Source organism: Echiichthys vipera (genome assembly GCF_963691815.1).
Source record: "Echiichthys vipera genome assembly, chromosome: 12".
Classification (NCBI taxonomy): Eukaryota; Metazoa; Chordata; class Actinopteri; order Perciformes; family Trachinidae; genus Echiichthys; species Echiichthys vipera.
Window position 1 is genome coordinate 2,979,578 of NC_139837.1, and position 19,255 is coordinate 2,998,832.

Sequence of the window (19,255 nt, forward strand, 5' to 3'; positions counted from 1 at the left end):
ACGGATGCACAGTGTGAGTGTGCCCTTACCTACAGGCCCCTGTACCAGCTCCTCTCATAGTAAAGTCCATTACAGTGGAAGGAGCCCATTGGTGCTTTGTTTTGTGTGTAGGGACTCTTCTCATGCTGCTGCAGAGGTTTGCTGTTATTTTCAGCAGCATTAGTGGTTAAAAAAGACGTTTAAATGCATTCACGGTGCTGCCCCGAGCTAATCACTGTTAGCCACATTCGGCTGTAAGCGAAAAAAGACCCTGGGATGATTTCACGCCTTCACTTTAAAGCCTGTTTCCCGTATCCTGATATAAAGACGGCTAATCCTATAACTATGTCGATCTTCACCTTATCTTGCAGTTTACTGAGTTATTGGAGACTTCTTGATCTCCTCTTCCTCCTCCACCTGTGTGTCTGGGTTATCCCCCTGTGCACTGCCGGACTCTTTCTCCTGCTGCTGCGCCCCCCGCCGCTGTTTTAAGTGCGTGTTGAGCCTCTCCAGGATGTCGATGGAGTGGTTGATGACGAGGGCGAGCCAGGCCAGGCCGAAGAAGATCCATGTGGCCATGAGGACGCTGTACCAGTCGGGGTACGTGTTGTCTGGATTATTGTCTGTAAAGGAAAGATCCAATGAATACAGAGCAAAGTGAAAAATAATGCAGCTTAGAAGGAGTCCCGTTGGTTACTGTTGCTAGGCCTGGCACGCTTTCGTGACTGTCATGTCATTCTGGTGTTTTCAATAATATCAGTGAGAGACAGTCAGACCCACACGTTTTGGCTCACTCTAGGAGCCAAAACGTGTGCTAAAGTGCCCTCTAGGAGCCAAAACATGGGCTAAAGTCCCCTCTAGGAGCCAAAACGTGTGCTAAAGTGCCCTCTAGGAGCCAAAACGTGAGCTAAAGTGCCTTCTAGGAGCCAAAACATGGGCTAAAGTGCCCTCTAGGAGCCAAAACATGTGCTAAAGTGCCCTCTAGGAGCCAAAACATGTGCTAAAGTGTTCTCTAGGAGCCAGAATGTGTGCTAGAGTGTCCTCTAGAAGCCAAACATGTGCTAAAGTGTCCTCTAGGAGCCAAAACATGTGCTAAAGTGTCCTCTAGGAGCCAAAACGTGTGCTACAGTGCCCTCTAGCAGCCAAAACATGTGCTAAAGTGCCCTCTAGGAGCCAAAACGTGTGCTTAAGTGTCCTCTAGGAGCCAAAACGTGTGCTAAAGGGATCTCTAGGAGCCAAAACATGGGCTAAAGTGCCCTCTAGAAGCCAAAACATGTGCTAAAGTGTCCTCTAGGAGCCAAAACATGTGCTAAAGTGTTCTCTAGGAGCCAAAATGTGTGCTAGAGTGTCCTCTAGGAGCCAAAACGTGTGCTTAAGTATCCTCTAGAAGCCAAACATGTGCTAAAGTGTCCTCTAGAAGCCAAAACGTGTGCTAAAGTGTCCTCTAGGAGCCAAAACATGTGCTAAAGTGTCCTCTAGGAGCCAAAACGTGTGCTACAGTGCCCTCTAGCAGCCAAAACATGTGCAAAAGTGTCCTCTGGGAGCCAAAACGTGTGCTAAAGTGCCCTCTAGGAGCCAAAACGTGTGCTTAAGTGTCCTCTAGGAGCCAAAACATGTGCTAAAGTGTCCTCTAGGAGCCAAAACTTGTGCTAAAGTGTCCTCTAGGAGCCAAAACTTGTGCTAAAGTGTCCTCTAGGAACCAAAACTTGTGCTAAAGTGCCCTCTAGGAGCAAAAACATGTGCTAAAGCCATTGACGGAGCGGTGCTGTACCTGCCACGAAGTCTCCAAAGCCGATGGTGCTGAGGGTGATGAAGCAGAAGTAGATGGCCTGGGAGAAGGTCCAGCCCTCATGCAGTTGGAACAAAACCATGGGCACAACGAAGAAGAGCACTGCTCCGCACAGGTAAGACACCAGGTGGACGAAAAAGCGGGTACACCTCTGCCAAGAGACGCAGGAGGGAGACGTGAGTAATGTCCTAAAGAATATGTGTGTATATATATATATATAAGTGTGTCTGACAAATATTTCATGATTATCAAAGACCTCCCCACCTTTTTGCCGGTCTTCCTCTCGATGAAGTCGGAGATGTTCCTCTCTATAGCGAGCATGTACTTGCCCACCCTGTTGAGCACCACCATGTTGAGCGGGATGCCAAATAGTGCGAAGAACACACAGAAGATCTGGCCAGCAGTGGAGCTGGGACTCATGTTTCCATAACCTGCAACACTGTAAGCTGTTAGTGTGTTATCTTAGTCACTCACTCACACACTCACTCGCTCACTGACTCACTCACTCAGCGATTTTTACCTTTAGTCAAAAGAGGCTTTGTTGCACAATAATGAGCTGTATGATGTAATGCGAGCGAGCCTGTCTCTTCAGAGTCCTCCATCTTGTCATTACGTTCACGGTGACTTTGTATCTCTACCTTCTTTTTTTCCCCATCAAACTTTATTGAAACACATTCACCTCTTAAATCCACACACACACACACACACACGTTCCTTTTACACTTCTGCCCTTACTACAAGCCTGACTCAGAAGTTGGGAGTTCCTGATTTCCGATTACAAGTGAACGCAGCACCATTAGTGATGAGCTCCACCTGCAGAGCGACCGCTGTAATCAGCGTCACTGACTTGGCAGACTATTTAAATCTAAATAGGGACTGTCGCCACAGACACAGATATTGTAACACTCAAAAAAGGCAACAAGTGCTTTCATTAGTGGGTCATGTGACCAGTCACCATTGTTTTAAGTCACTATTTGATACAGTAGATAGTAACTTAACGGACAATTAAAGGAATACCATGTATTTGACACTGTATACACAAGTGCTTTCCAACTGAGCAGCAAATATCCTGTTATAACATTAACACGTCTGTTACAGAGGGTAAATATCCAGAGACAATTAAATGATTGTGTTAATGCCGAAAACCTGCGTTGGCAGGTAAGGGACCTGATGGAGGACCGATAAGCAGGGCACATGGGGGGGGGGGGTTCATTTGAAAGCCCATCTTCTGCTTAGAAGTCTTTAAAAACCCATAGAAAATGTATGGTATGAAATGGTAACTTTGTCTAAATAAGAAGTTAATTCACACTGACAGGAAAACATGTTGTGGGTCTGAGCTAGATCAATATTTTGCACATTGTTTCAGTTATTTCAAAGAGGTTCAAACGGGTTATGTGGGTTAATGACCCCGTCTGATATTATCATTTCATAGGTTGATTAAAGGTTTCATCCTGTGTTGTCTGACCTATGGTCGTGACCACGGTGGCAGCAAACACGGCTGAGCTGGTGAACTTCCAGAAGCCGTCTGTGGTATAGTTCCCTTTCAGACTGAGGCCCGCCTTGGACGCCGCTTGAACAACCTGAAACAGATGCAAACAACAAACGGGGTAAAAATGCCCACACTCAGGTGAAAGAACGATATATTTCATGGACTTGCGTCACAGTTATGTAACTCCTTTACACATTGATCCAAGGGTCTTTAGGTCGATTTAGTCCAGCTGACTGCACGACACAGAGAAGACCTTCTGTGCACCGTGTCGGGCAGAGCATGTGGACACAGTGTGTTACATAACAGCTCATCACCACGGTGGGAAATCGCTCCCAGAGAATGACAGAACAGTCGGAGACCTGTGACCCGTGGCCTTTGAGTTTATTAGTTATGATGCAGTCGTCCCGAACTCTGAGTCACTGTCAGCTGAACATCTTCAGCCTCTTATCCGGGGTCGGGTCGCGGGGGCAGCAGCTTTAGCAGGGGACCCCAAACTTCCCTTTCCCAGGCCACATTAACCAGCTCTAACTGGGGGATCCTGAGGCGTTCCCAGGCCAGTGTGGAGATCTAATCTCTGCACCCGGTCCTGGGTCTTCCCCGAGGCCTCCTCCCAGCTGGACGTGCCTGGAACACCATCCTAGGGAGGCGCCCAGGGTTCATCCTTACCAGATGATCCTGAACCACCTCAACTGGCTCCTTTCAACGCAAAGGAGCAGCGGCTCTACTCCGAGTTCCTCGCGGATGCTGAACTTCTCCCCCTCTCTCTAAGGGAGACTCCAGACCCCCTCCTGAGGAAACACAGTTCACACGCTTGGACCCGCGACCTGGTTCTTTGGGTCCTGACCCAGCTTTCATGACCACAGGTGAGGGTAGGAACCAGGACTGACCCGTGCTGAAAGTTGACATCTGCCCTGAATGCTGATGAATAATGAAGCACTTGCGGTGCTGCAGTGAGTTTGCGGGCTACCGTTGCATTGTGGGTAATGTAGTTTTGGTGCGTGGAAACCACCAGCAGGCGGCTGTGGCGTGCGGGCCGGTTCTAATACTAATCAAATATCATCCTGGGGGCCAAGATCATTCATTGGCGGGCCGGATCTGGCCCGCGGGCCTTGACTTTGACACCTATGCTTTAAACTGTTTTTAGTTGTTTAAATGTCCAAATCTGTGTCACTTAATGGTCCCGCTGCTGTTTAACTTTGATTCCACTGGTCTTAAAGTTTTTTTTTAGTTTGGTTTAATTCGAATATGTGAAAAAACTAAATAATCATACATTAATTGGCCGTCATAAAGAAAAGGAATTTAAAAAAAAAGAACAATAACAAAGTTTAACAAAGTAAACTGAAAAATATAAATTCTGTTTAAATATCCGAAAAGGAGCGGGAAGAAGAGTAAACGTATTTAATTCCACCCCTTTTATTTAAACACTTGATAAACACTTGATAAACGAGTCTCAGATGTATTTTAAGTGGTTGTTTAGACCCCAACACAACGGTCAACAACGAACAATGCAAAATGGATCAACTGTAGGCAAAGTGTAAAGACTAATGAAACATTATTTTATTACTTTTTTTATTCATAATTATATTTTATTTCATACAATCCCCCACACCTCATGCTTTAACCTGTTTTCAGTTGTTTTAATGTCCAAATCTGTGTCACTTAATGGTCCCCCTGCTGTTGAACTTTGATTCCACCACTGTTAATTACATGATAGTGAAGGAGAAAACATAGAAACACTTAATAAACGAGTCTCAGATGTATTTTAAATCAGTAAAAGTCGCTGTTTTGGCCACAACACAACAGTTAACAGTGCAAAACGGATCAACTGAAGGCAAACTGTAACAGATTTACCATCGTCATACATGTGAAACCCAGGACCTATAATATGTTATGTTTGCGTGATGGTGGCACGACCGTAAATCCCTGTAACCAGGATGTACTAAGGACATGAACGCAGCTATTATGTATCCCTGTGACATACTCCCCTCTGTCCCTGGCAAAAGGAAACGGGTGCTTGAGCGTAATGTGCTGACATCTCTAACTGCGTTGCCTGTACTGCTGCTTTAAACCCCTCTCCGTGTCTCCTGGGAGAAGAGGCGAGGACTCTGTGTCATTAACCGGCCCCCTTTAGACGCCCCGCACCTCACCTGAGCCACTTCCTCCAGGCCCTCTTGGTTCAGACAGGCGTACGTCGTGAGCAGCTTCTTTTTGTTGAGCAGTAAACGACTGATGTCCTTCTCTCCCAGATCTCCCTCCAGCTTCCAGAAAATCACCCCGCCGATCAGAACGTAGGCCCCGTAAACCAGCCCGAGCATGAGGATGGAGGGCACCCGCGCCAGTTTGAACACTTCCTTTATTTCCATCTGGACGTCTCAACCCTCTGCAGCCACGGACAGCGAGGAGTGAGGCTTGACCTGCTTGGCGTCTTGTCTTTCGCTCAATGGCAGGCAAATGAATCTCCACCTGCACTACTGTTTCCATCACTCCAATGGCCTTTCATGCAAATATGTGAGAGCAAGAATGACAAGAGGGGGAGACGCCTGCACAGGTCGGGCTGTAAGGGATGTCTGGGGGTAAACACCTATGGAGTTTCAGCCCAGACTGAGCCATTGTTTATAGAGTTTGTCTCGTCATGGTCAGTGTTGCCGGGAAAAAGGCACCGGGCCAGGAGATGAAATTCAGTTTCGGCTGCTTTTGTCGCCTGGGTTTTGGAAATATTGCGATAATGACAAAACAAGCTGTCCTTTTATGATTTATTCAACGACAAAGATACAAAATTTAGTTGATTTCGTTCATATCTCGTCTCATCTTCAGCCTCTTATCCGGGGTCGGGTCGTGGGCGCAGCAGCTCCAGCAGGGGACCCCAAACTTCCCTTTCCCAGGCCAAAATGAAACCATACACTAAACTTGGGGATTAAAATATAGACTCAAATATTCTTCAACCACTTTGAAGACACTGTAGAGACGACGGGGGACTGTTGAGAGATGGAAACTCCTCCAGCGAGCTCTCGTTCCTCCTCTGCAACACTTTGTACCGGCCTTTGCTCGTCGGCTGGTAGGAGTTTTGTAATCTGACGAGCTCTTCCTTGATTAACCGCGTAATCTCTGTTTTGGCTTTCTGCACAGCCAGTTCATTTGCACTTTGAATAGCCAGGTAGATCTTGCGCTCTCCCTCTAACAGGGGGGTCCCGAGGCGTCCCCAGGCCAGAGTGGAGATCTAATCTCTCCACCTGGTCCTGGGTCTTCCCCGAGGCCTCCTCCTACTTCCGACTCTGATTTAATTTAAGAACCAACGAACCGCGTCATCATCATGACATTGGTTCTATGGTTCTTTCTAATCACATCGTTCTTAAATAGGATGGATCTATGTGTGTTTTTGTGGCAGTGATGGATCACGTTATTGTGGTTGTGCTACGACACCAGACGTGCATTAGCCATTTGTGTATTTGGTTGGTTTCTCACGGCACTCTTTGTGTGTTGCATTAACCTAGAGATTTGTTTCCTTATGATGGGTTTCTATTGCGTATTTAAGAGTTTTACATTGGGTAAGGTTACGATTTGTGCTGGTTTTATGAATTTGGGCTAGCTTTAAAGCTGCAGTCGGCTAGTCTGGCACGTCAAAATGACTCAGTCAAATTTTGAATGTTTAAAACTCTCACGCCCCTCTCCCTCTACCACCGAGCTCCTCCGCTCTCTCCAATCGAGTGCTCGTCAGTGCGCGTGCCCCAGATTCCTGTGAACGCGCCCGTGTCTTCTCTCATCAATAAAGGACATGGAGTACACGCAACATGGAGGTAGGCTGGCTTGAGGCGTGTGCCTGTGATATTGTAACATGTGTGAGGGAGGGGGGGATCCGTGGTGTGTGCTCAAACTGTGCCTGACAGTCAGCTCTGCCTAAGTGGACAGGATGATACCGCGGAGTAGAGGATGATTTACAGCGTAGAGGCATGTTTTTTTTTCACAACCGGATGATTTATGTTGTTCTATGGGAGCACAGTGTTGGCTTCAGTGAATATGATGAATCAGATGTTGCCGGCCTGGACTTTAAGTTGTGATGGGGCTGGAAACTGTCAGTCTGATCTAGCAACATTAGTCATGGCAGGTGTCAATTCAAGAGCAGTTACAGAACTAGGTATGTGGTTTCTACAGGCATTGCACAATCTATAGTGAGAGAAATGACTACTGCACGATATTTATGAAACCGTATTTCAATCATGTTTGCATTTCACTCTTCAGGTGGCAGGACTCTAACTGACGGCTTAAAGACAGAAAGTGTCGGTCCTTGATTGAAATGATGCAAAAGCATGACAGGAACAAGCCCTCCTGCTGTATTCCCCTTCTGTAATAAGCCCTGTGTGCTCTCGGGTCACCTCACGCCGCCATCTTGATTAATGTGTTTGTTTAAGATAGCCCTCCGTGCTCAATCCCCCACGGTTTACCATCGGTACACAGTCGCAGATGTGGACTCACATGATCGCACAAACACCAAACATATAAACACGGACACTTGCGCAGAGTGATGTTAGAACATTGTTATAACAAACAGTAAACAAAGGTACAAAAGTTCATTGGTTCACAGCAGGTAATCACAATTCAACGCGTCGTCTGAGGCCAGAAAACACCTTACAGCAATTTTCATAGTGAGACTTTTATCCTGGGCCCTATTTATCAAGAGTAAAACATGTTAATCTCCAATTATTTAAGCCAAATTTATGTATTTCATGTATCTGAAGTTGTTAGAAAACATTGAAAGCACTTTAAAGCAGAACAACATCTCAGTCAAATCTAAGTTTCAATACCCAGGCAGGTGTTTCTTGCTTCTGATTGGCTGTTCCGACATGTGGGGTCAATCCCATGATCACGTGAGCTTCTCTCAACTTTAACAACTATATAACCTACAAAAAAAACTGTTTATGCTAACAGCTGCTACATCTGTTTCCTTAGTGTTGGGCGTATCTGCATATGTACAGTCACACTAAATGTGTGGCGACAACATGGACACAGATGTCCCCAGCTACGGTCCAGTGTCAGATCTTTGACGTGTCTTCTAGTTTACCGGATGACGCGTCCTCTTCCTCCTCTTGCTTCTTAAAGCCTGGATGAGTCAGGCCGATCACGTGCTCCATTATTCTGGCTCCCATGTTGAGGATAAGAGCGAGCCAGGCCAAGGCGAAGATGATCCATATGCCTGCGAGGCTGCGGTACAGAGAGATGTACTCCTTGCCCGGGTCGGTCCCTACAACAACACAACAATCATCATCACCTTGTTAGAAGTGCAGGTTCATCCAAGACACAAACAACCATTTTGTAGCTTGATACAACGACACGGTTAACAGCATTTCTATCCAACAGAGGGGATCTCTGCGGTCTTTCCACCACATTAGTGCTTGTTTGCTCTCTCTACTCACCCACCACATAATCTCCAAAACCAATGGTGCTGAGGGTAATGAAGGCGAAATAGAAGCCCTCGCCGAACGTCCAGCTTTCCACGTAACTGAACAGCAGAGGAGGGATGACCAGAAACAGCAGGCTGCCTGTGATGAAGAACAAGCTCACTGCCAGAGCCTCAACCGTTTCCTGGAAGGAGACAGGTGGCGTCCATTTACGGCGTAAAATCATGCCAGGGTCTTTTTTTTGGCAACTACACTCATCAAATAAGCCATCGAAGCATTTTTTTCCCCGGACAGTCGCTAACAGTAATTAATGTAATGTAATGCGGCTAACAGTGATTAGCTCGGGGCAGCACGGTGAAAGCATTCAAAGGTCTTTTTTAACCACTAATGCTGCTGAAAATAACAGCAAACCTCTGCAGCAGCATGAGAAGAGTCCCTACACACACAACAAAGCAGCAACAGCGTAGTTAGTGAAGCCAGAGTTTATTAAAGAGTGTTTTAAAGACTTACCTACTGGCCCCTGCACCAGCTCCTCTCATAGTAAAGTCCATTACAGTGGAAGGAGCCCATTGGTGCTTTGTTGTGTGTGTAGGGACTCTTCTCATGCTGCTGCAGAGGTTTGCTGTTATTTTCAGCAGCATTAGTGGTTAAAAAAGACCTTTGAATGCCTTCACTGGGCTGCCCCGAGCTAATCACTGTTAGCCACATTCGGGTGTTAGCGATCGAAAATCTCTGTTAATAGTTGTTACTATTAAAAAATTGAAAAATTGGCTTATTTGATGAGTGTATTTGCGGAAAAAGACCCTGGGATGATTTTACGCCGGAATTTCACTTTAAGTCAAGAGTAATGGTAAATGGACTTTTACTTATAAAGCACATTTCTAGTCTTCTGACGATTCACATCACTTGTCACATTCACCCGTTCACACAGACGTTCACACTGGTGGCAGTGGACATTTACAGACCATCTAATGTAACCGGTCACACCACATTCACACACCCATACGCAGCACGGGGAGCAATTCAGGGTTCAGTGTCTTGCCCAAGGATACTTCACTTAGACATGCGGGCCAGAGGAGCTGGGGACCGAATCACCGATCTCTCGAATGGAGGACGACCCACTCCCCCACTGAACCACAGCTCCTACCTTATTGATTTAGGATTATCTCACATTTTAGGACTCCTAAATTTTTGCTCCAATAGTATTTCACAATGTGTTTAAGTACTTAAATCAGCTCCTAAATCTGTGAAAAGTTAGAAATAGTAAATCACAAACACTCCTAAAATGGCTGCTGACGCTTGCTAACAGACTATAAACACCACTGACATGTTTGTAGTGTCTTTTAGCCACTTTTTTAAGTTTAATGACTCATGAGTGTGGTATTTACGAAAGTATCTTATCCTTTAGAACAAAACGTTCAAGACATCTCACCGAAAACACATTTAAATAACCTCGTGACTTCCAGACGAAGAACATGGAAGTGCAAAAAAGTCACAATCAGGTTTTAGGACTCTTCTCATGCAGCACTATTCTTTGGTAAAAGTTTGGCTTTATGAATATGTTTTAAGACGACGTGCTTTTAGTGCTTTCTAGAAGTCCTGCTAGAGGTGACATCAAAGGTTTTGTCAATATGGGCCCAGTTGAAAGGCCAGCGGACAAAGTGGCCTTTTCATAGCACAGAGTAGAGTATGAGCAATGATGGTTGAAGCAAAAACGACCCTAAATTTATCTCAAACCTATAACTCAGATGATTTTAGACCTAGAGACTTAAACTTCTCTTTATTGATCCTTTGGTATAAACTCATCTCATCTCACTCATCTTCAGCCTCTTATCTGGGGTCAGGTCTCGGGGGCAGCAGCTCCAGCAGTGGACCCCAAACTTCCCTTTCCCAGGCCACATTAACCAGCTCTAACTGGGGGATCCCGAGGCGTTCCCAGGCCAGTGTGGAGATCTAATCTCTCCACCTGGTCCTGGGTCTTCCCCGAGGCCTCCTCCCAGCTGGACGTGCCTGGAACACCTCCCTAGGGAGGCGCCCAGGGTTCATCCTTACCAGATGATCCTGAACCACCTCAACGGACTCCTTTCAACGCAAAGGAGCAGCGGCTCTACTCCGAGAGCAAGGAAATTGAGATTCCAGCAGCTTATAAATACATACAGTATAAGATAACCAATAAACTCTTAGCTTAATAAATACAATACAATGCGGCAAATGGTTATTGCGTCAGTACCTTGTGTGGAACAACTGAGACCATTCCCCTCTCCAGTCGACCCAGGTGGATGGTGAGACACTTCCCCAGCTGTTTGAGGAAGGCCAGGTTCAGCGGGATCCCACACAGCGCGTAAAACACACAAAACACTTGGCCGGACACAGTGCTGGGGGAGAGGTTCCCGTAGCCTGCGGACGAAGCATCGCGTCATCATTCGTCCGAGTCATACAGTTAAAATGCTGAATAGGTAAAGTCGCTCACCTATGGTCGTGACTACGGTGCCGGCAAAAAAGAAGGAGCTACTGAAATCCCAGTTGCTGGGGTTCGTTGAGTTGCCCGAGGGGTTCACTCCCTTTTCCCACGCATCCAAAATCACCTGCAAACACACGAAGAAGAGTCTGAAAAAGTCACCTCACTAATGCTTAACATGCCTTCTTTATCACTTTGGTAAATATTTTGGCTCATGACCCAATTATTGATTTATTAGGTCAGGTTACTGTAACACCACTGTGTCTGTAACCTAATCATAAAATGGATTTACGTCCCTCTGATGAGCCCCATTCATCGCCATATTTACTCAGTTCTGCACAGACGCGTATAAAACTAGGGTCCTTTTGTCAATCGTCACCACGTTGATACATAAATGTGGTCTAATATGTTAAAATACACATTAATCTATCATTATAAATTGTGATTGTGACTTTGATGAATGTATTTTAGCAGTTTTAATATGAAAAAACAGACAAATGTGGTCTAATATGTCAAAATCCACATTAATCTAACAGTATAAATTGTGAATGTTCTACTGTTACGTGTCAAAAACTCTCTGAAACATGAATTCCTTAAAGAACCTGAACAAACTTCTCCAAGGCCGGTCCGTCCAGGCAGGTGTAATTAGCCAAGAAGTGTAGCTTCTCCAGTTGGAAGTGGTTTCGGTTGTTGCTCTCGGCCTCTCGCTCCAGGATCTGGAAGATGGTGGCCCCGACCAGCAGGTACGTGAAGTGGGCCAGAGTCAAAAGTGCCGTCCAGCTCACTTTGACCCGCAGCAACTGGAACCTCGCCATCAACCTCCTCCTCAGCACCGGAACGGGCCCAGACACTGATGCTTAAACTCAGACAAGAGGTCAATCACTTCAGAAAGGACGAACTAACAAGAGGAAATGTGCAGATTTCATGAGTAGTTCCCCAAATACGACCTCCATTACTGCGGCAACGTCCAGGAAAGGTTGATGTTTGGTATCTCCAAATGGAAAACCGTCCAAATGTAAATCATCTTGACTCAGTGCTCGTACTCTGATTGGTCAGAGTACCATAGATGTTGGGTTTGATATATGGGTTGCTCCAGGCAACCATCAAGCTCCCTCTCCTCCATTAGCACGACATCTGGACACACACATCCACTTTTCCACTAATAAGGAAGCATCTTGTCAGCAGAACAAAAGTTAATATTTGACCGGAGTGCTGGTTGTCCGAGCACCCGCAGTTGTGGAGCGCTGATACCAGAGCATTTCATGACCACGCTGCAGTGTTGGGACTCTTTTTTACTGGGAAAGTGTTTTTCAATCTCAAACTACTGGAGTCCTGAATTGACTTTGTGGAAATGATCTGTTGAATTTTGGATTTTGGAGAGGTATAGATAGCACTACTTGACAGTGGGCCATAAACTAAAGAGTTGGATGATGTGTCGTGAGAGAACCTGATGGGGTTTTATGGTTGCAGTGTTTAGAGAGAGAGAGAAAATGACAAACTCTTATTTTGAAGAGCTTGATGACTACACATCGTAACACATAATGTGCCCTACTACATAACGCCAATGTTGCAACCAAGCCCCCTGCACAGGTACTTCCTGTTTGATCCAATCAGGAAGCTCCGTCAGCGTCAGTTCTCTGAGTGTCCTCTAGGGGCAGGTTTCATAACAGAGCAGTTTCTCATTGAGCCCCATGTTAAACAGGCCGTTTACACAGCATCATTAAACCTGTTTAAGGACAAAAGAACATTCTAGTCTGTGTGTTTAGATCAGATCTCCATGACAACACTGAGGGGGAGGGGCTAGTTTTTATTTGATTGGAGGTTTAAGTGTATGAATAATTAGGGGCGTGGCCTCTTGAGTGACAGCTAGCCTCTGGCCCTCACTTCTCCTCGGAGGTAAACGTCAGCCAGATGGACGTACGCCCCTCCCCCCAACGTCACATACATGCCATTTTTTGGTCATAGGAAATGAGGCGGAGTCAAAGTCTGACAAGATGGAGACTCCCGTAGGCGAGGACGATACAACTAGCTAAAAAAACGTCGAACGTCATGATGTGGGGGTCTGTAAAGCATTTGAACATATACGTAGACTGTACTCTAGTTTCATTTCTTAATATTTCCTGCTGTGTGTTTGTATGGACACTAAAATACCAACATATGTTCTGTTTTTCTTGTGTTTTGGGTCGGTGGCAGCGTTGAGATAAATACCCGCTGCGCGTGGTGTGAGGACGGATTAAAATGTGCTTAACTCAAAACAACAAACAAATGCACAGACAGTCAAATGAGCCGACCTGAACTCCACAGCTGCTTCAAAGCGCGGTTGACATTTGCAGTTGAACATCATGATGCTCTGGATGTGGGCTGGTGGACGCTGCGTGTGCTTCCAAGAACAAGTCTCCCATTATTAAAGACAACACTATGTCCTCTGAGCTATAGCTGTTTGATATTTGACAGAGTTAGACTATACACAGAAACACTTTATGACGCCTGGGGGGGAATGATTTAGTAACATCTGCTCCTTTCTAATTATTACAATGAATAATAAGGTCAGGTTACTGTAACACCACTGTGGCCATAACCTAGGGCAGCTAGTTAGCAGCTAGCTCAGCGGCCATTTTGAAAAAGGATGTCTACGTGAGCCACGTTGTGGGCTGTGGTTATAGTTGTTTGTAGTGTTTCTTTGGATGAGACGACACAGACCAGCTGATGTGCATGAACAGAAACACCAAGGGAAATTAGATCATTTAATCTTTGCTTCTTACGCCGGCAGTGTATTAGTCGCTAACTATGTGATCTATGCATCTACATGACGGGAATGTATTGCTAAACTAGGTCGCTCCAGAGTAGCACCCCCGGACAAACTATGGAAAAAACTGCGACTTATAATCCGAAAAATACGGTAATCATAAAATCGTCATATTTACGCAGTTCTGTACAGACTTGTTTACAACTAGGGTCCTTTTATCGGTGCTTATTTAGCAAGAGCTTGATGACCACATATCTTAACACATAATGTGCCCTACTACATAACGCCAATGTTGCAACCAAGCCCCCACCACAGCGACTTCCTGTTTGATCCAATCAGGAAGTGCTGAAAACTGCAGTTCTCTGATTGTCCACTAGGCCAATGTCCCATCCACTAACATGGAGGGAGCGGAACTTATGACCTATACTGCAGCCAGTCACCAGGGGGCGATCCAGATGCTTTGGCTTCACTTTCAGGGAGCTGTTGAACCTTTCATCTTTATATTTATACGGTCCATGAACTGGCAGCACACATTCATGACCAAAATAGAGGAAACTGTTGTATTATCTGTGTCACACCATTTGATTTTAAAGACTGCGAGAGGACCTGTGGACCCCGCAGGCGTTCAAGCAGCACCAAAATGAGGCGGCGAAATCTGTGTGTCTCAGGTTGCTTTATCAGCATGCGAGTGACTGTTCATCTTTAACCAAGCCCCGCCCACAGAGACTTCCTGTTTGATCCAATCAGGAAGCTCCGTCAGCGTCAGTTCTCTGGGTGTCCACTAGGGGCAGGTTTCATAACAGAGCAGTTTCTCATTGAGCCCCATGTTAAACAGGCCGTTTACACAGCATCATTAAACCTGTTTAAGGACAAAAGAACATTCTAGTCTGTGTGTTTAGATCACATCTCCATGACAACACTGAGGGGGAGGGGCTAGTTTTTATTTTATCGGAGGTTAAAGTTTATGAATAATTAGTGAATCATTTTCATTACATGAAAATGAAATGATGGTACAATATGTGGAAAAAACAGATAAGAAACATGTGAACATATGTGTGGGCGACTGTGGCTCAGTGGAAGATTGGGTCGTCCTGCATTCGGCGGTTCGATCGCCACCTCCCCATGTCGTCCACATGTCGAAGTGTCCTTGGCCAAGACACTGAACCCTGAATTGCTCCCTGTTCTGCACATAGGTGTGTAAATGTGGTGTGAATGGTCAGATTAGATGGTCTGTAGATGTCCACTGCCATCAGTGTGAATGTCTGTGTGAACGGGTGAATGTGACGAGTGTGAAAGCGCCCTGAGTAGTCAGAAGACTAGAAAGCTCGTATATGAGTACAAGACTATTTACCATGTTCTACCTTACATCATACATTAGCTACTGCTGTTTAGTCTGAGGTGGAAATGTTTGTTGTCTCTTTTTGTTCAGTTAAAATAGATTTTAACACACACGCAGTACACGAAGAACGTCTCTGACTGAGAGAAAGAAGAGTGGGTCGTCCTCCATTTGAGAGATTGGCGGTTCGATCCCCACCTTCCCTGGTCCACATGTCGAAGTGTCCTTGGGCAAGACACTGAACCCCGAATTGCTCCCCGTGCTGCACATGGGTGTGTTAATGTGGTGTGACTGGTTAGATTAGATGGTCTGTAGATGTCCACTGCCATCAGGGTAAATGTGACAAACACTGTGACAGCGCCTTGAGTAGTCAGAGGACCAGAAAGGCGCCATTTAAGTCCATTTACCATGTTGTACATTAGCTACTGCTGTTTAGTCTGAGGTAGAAATGTTTGTTGTGTCTTTTTGTTGTCACTTAAAATAGATTTTAGTACACGAAGAACGTCTCTGACTGAGAGAAATAACAGATATCTTGACTCCTACAGAGATTGCTTCTTCTCTCCAAGGTAACTGGATGCAAATTGTGCAGCTGCCTGTCATGTGTCAAACAAATCAACGCAAAGCCATGCAAACCGGCTGATGCCAAGTGCACACGTCGCCTTCTCTTTGGTCAGGTGCGTAGGGAAGACTCTGGGCAGACTGCACGGGCTGAATTTGATGCCCGGCTGACGGATACAGCGAATGTCAGGAGCACCGGGGCAGTCAGATGAAATGTGTCACATTCATTTAATGATGTGGTGGCACCGTAACCACCACACTGTGTCTAAGTAGCGGAGTGAATAGGCTAGGCCACTGTTAATATTCAGTTTGATGTAACTTTGTTTGACTGATGTTATCTCCGCTGAACTATCAAACTAAATGTTGCTGTACGTGGGCAAAATCACCATCAGTCATCAATACTCCACGCAAAACAGTGTGCAACACTATTTGAATATTCAAATAGTGTATTTGAAGGAAGTCCTGTACAGACTCAAAGCCTGTCTAGGGTGTGGCCCTGCCTTGTGCCCAGTGCATGCTGGGATAGGTTCCACCTCCTTGTGAGTCCAGACGGATGTTTGAAGGACCAGAGGATCTATTTGTACCCGCTGCACAATAGTTGATATATCTCATATTCTGTATATTACAGGGTTTCCACACATTTGCATGACATTCAAGGATCCATGATAAAAATGTCCATGATCATCCGCAACATTTGAAACAAGCAGAACCGTAAAGTATACTTTACTCCAGATTGTATTGTATGAATAATCTCTAATCTCATCTTCAGCCTCTTATCTGTGGTCGGGTCTCTGGGGCAGCAGCTTTAGCAGGGGACCCCAAACTTCCCTTTCCCGGGCCACATTAACCAGCTCTAACTGGGGGATCCTGAGGCGTTCCCAGGCCAGTGTGGAGATCTAATCTCTCCACCTGGTCCTGGGTCTTCCCCGAGGCCTCCTCCCAGCTGGACGTGCCTGGAACACCTCCCTAGGGAGGCGCCCAGGGTTCATCCTTACCAGATGATCCTGAACCACCTCAACTGGCTCCTTTCAACGCTAAGGAGCAGCGGCTCTACTCAGAGTTCCTCACGGATGCTGAACTTCTCCCCCTCTCTCTAAGGGAGACTCCCCGTATGAATAATAATATTTTGTACTTATAAGTGTTTGAAAATCAAAATGATTTCCGATCTCTAATTATGTTCATTTTCACTTCAAATACTCTAAACTACAGGAACAGTACAAAACATGGTCCTTTATTTATTTATTTTTTAAAGTATTTAAAGTACTAGTGTTTGATTTTAAACCAGTTTGTGGATTAAAAACATGTGAAACCTACAGATTACGTTATATTTTGTGACAATAGCTACATTACGTCAACACATACAGAAAATAAACTGACGTAAAGTTACTTTACGTAAAAGATTATACGAGGAAGATTTCTGAAAACATTCACTTCACTACACATAAACAAAGCCCCACGACTCGTCTGTAAGGAGCTCACAGGGACACGTCCTCAGCACAGTCCTCCAGCACAGGTGTGATGTGAGGAATAAACTGGACTAATGGATTTAGTCTTTTAACTAATGATGCAACCAAATGTTTTAGTTATCCTCATGCCCTTCATGGTCTATTTTCCAGTTGAATTCAATAGGAAAATTCATTCATTCATCTTCAACCTCTTGTCCCTGTCGGGGTGGCGGGGGGGCTGGAGCCGATCCCAGCTGACATCGGGCGTGAGGCGGGGTCCACCCTGGACAGGACGCCAGTCTATCACAGGACACATAGAGACGAACAGAGACAGACAACCATTCACACCTACGGGTGATTTAGAGTCACCAATGAACCGAACACCTGCACGTCTTTGGACTGTGGGAGGAAACCGGAGAACCCGGAGGAAACCCACGCAGACACGGGGACAACATGTAAACTCCACACAGAAGGGCCCCAGCCGGGATTCATACCAGGAACCTTCTTGCTGTGGGGCAACAGTACTAACCACCACACCACCGTGTCGCCCTCAAATGGAAAACGAGCCACAGAAACCACATAACTGCCATTAGCAAGAGAGATAACCGTCAAGGAAGAGCTATAAGCAGCAGAAAAAACAACAAACGTAATAAACTTAAAGCTGTTAACTGCAAAGTGAAAGTCATTTTGTCATCATGGGGCTTTATTGGTTTGATCTTTAACACAAATAATCCCATAATCTACTGTACATGCTACATACCTCTGTGTACACTCAGAATAAATGAAAGCAGACAGAAACATGAGACGCGTTTGTCGTTGTGCGCGTGGAAACAGGAAGCTGTGACGAGCTCTTCTTTAAACACATCGTGGAGCCGACAGGTTTCCTATTGTCTGCTCCTTCCTCTGATATCTTGAGACAACATTTGTTCAGATCAAGCGGCCGGCACAGGCTGTGATTTATGCTGCCCCCCCATATACATCACCGGCACGCTCTCCGGGAGGCCAACAAGTGTGTGTGTGTGTGTGTGTGTGTGTGTGTATATCAGACAGGATGTGTTGCAGAGGGGTCTTTTTTAATGAAAAAGATATTCTGTGTTTCAGTAGTTGAGATCATTTCCTCACCTCTTTATTGTCAGTCCATCAGTACTCAGTAATGTCCAGTGCATATATTTAGGATCGATGTGAAGGATGTAGAAGCAGTCAGACGATGGTGACTTCAGGACTTCATCACAACATCGTGTTATTACTGACGTGGCCCTGAAACACATTATAAAACACGGGGCAGATTAAATCTACTTCAAGGTGTTTGAGACTTAAGCTTTTGTGGAAACTCGTCAAAACAATGTGCTTTTTTTTGTTCTTAGAAGCAAAAAATTTGAAACAATGTGAGAAATAACCAAAGATTGACCTAAGTTTTTCTTTGTTACTCTTTATTTATCTATGATGTAAATCCCTGTATGTTGATTAACAGTCACGCTGTGAATGACTGCTGGGGGTGATTGTGGATAGGAGTCACAGGGGGTTTGCAAATGGTGACAAAAGGGGGGTCGTAAATACTGATAACATCCACTGGGGTCATAAACATTGGGTAGTGTGTTTTGGTTACTTTGATGTGTCTGAAAGGAGCTTTGATGTAACTGTATAAATGTTGAAGTGACTTGAAGACAGGCAGAGCTTGTTGAGACCCGGCTGTTGGTAGACCTCTCTCCTGTATGCATGCAGTATTTAGTAAAGACATGGTTTGAGAAACACTGAGGACTCCAGAGAATTTCTTTCACAAATCCCTGAATAACATTGCAGCCGGCCTTCTACCACCAATAACAGCCTCCACCCTCCGAATGTGTGGTGTTCCCTACATTACCCAGCATGCACTAGTGACGTAAACGCTGTTTTGCTAGGAGGGATAGCACCAAACAGGGGTTACAACGACCAGAGAGAGGGGCTTTTCTGTCAAAACAGTCACTATACAGACTATACTTTCTATAATAATATTCTGAGTGATTATTATTAATAATTGTGTGTATATTTGTAGGTCTCTCATCTTCATCTCCAGCCTCTTATC

General features: G+C 45.4%; 2 protein-coding genes across 2 annotated transcripts in view; both read right to left on the minus strand.

The window, feature by feature from the left end:
• Positions 1-351: 351 nt before the first annotated feature.
• Positions 352-5,620, minus strand: LOC310954840 (potassium channel subfamily K member 17-like; the record flags this gene model as incomplete). The annotated part of the gene is made up of 5 exons (XM_083924527.1): positions 352-602; positions 1,751-1,919; positions 2,033-2,199; positions 3,234-3,348; positions 5,405-5,620. The coding sequence occupies 5 exons, from the start codon at positions 5,618-5,620 to the stop codon at positions 352-354; spliced, it is 918 nt and encodes a 305-aa protein (XP_083780653.1).
• Positions 5,621-8,284: 2,664 nt separating this feature from the next.
• Positions 8,285-19,255, minus strand: part of kif6 (kinesin family member 6) — a gene marked incomplete at its 3' end in the record, with an annotated part of 86,105 nt that continues 75,134 nt past the window's right edge. The window contains exons 23-25 of the mRNA XM_083924528.1: positions 10,881-11,047; positions 8,666-8,834; positions 8,285-8,493 (exon numbers count right to left, since the gene is read on the minus strand). Of these exons, the coding sequence (XP_083780654.1) occupies positions 8,285-8,493; positions 8,666-8,834; positions 10,881-11,047 (545 nt within the window). The remainder of the gene's footprint in view (positions 8,494-8,665; positions 8,835-10,880; positions 11,048-19,255) is intronic.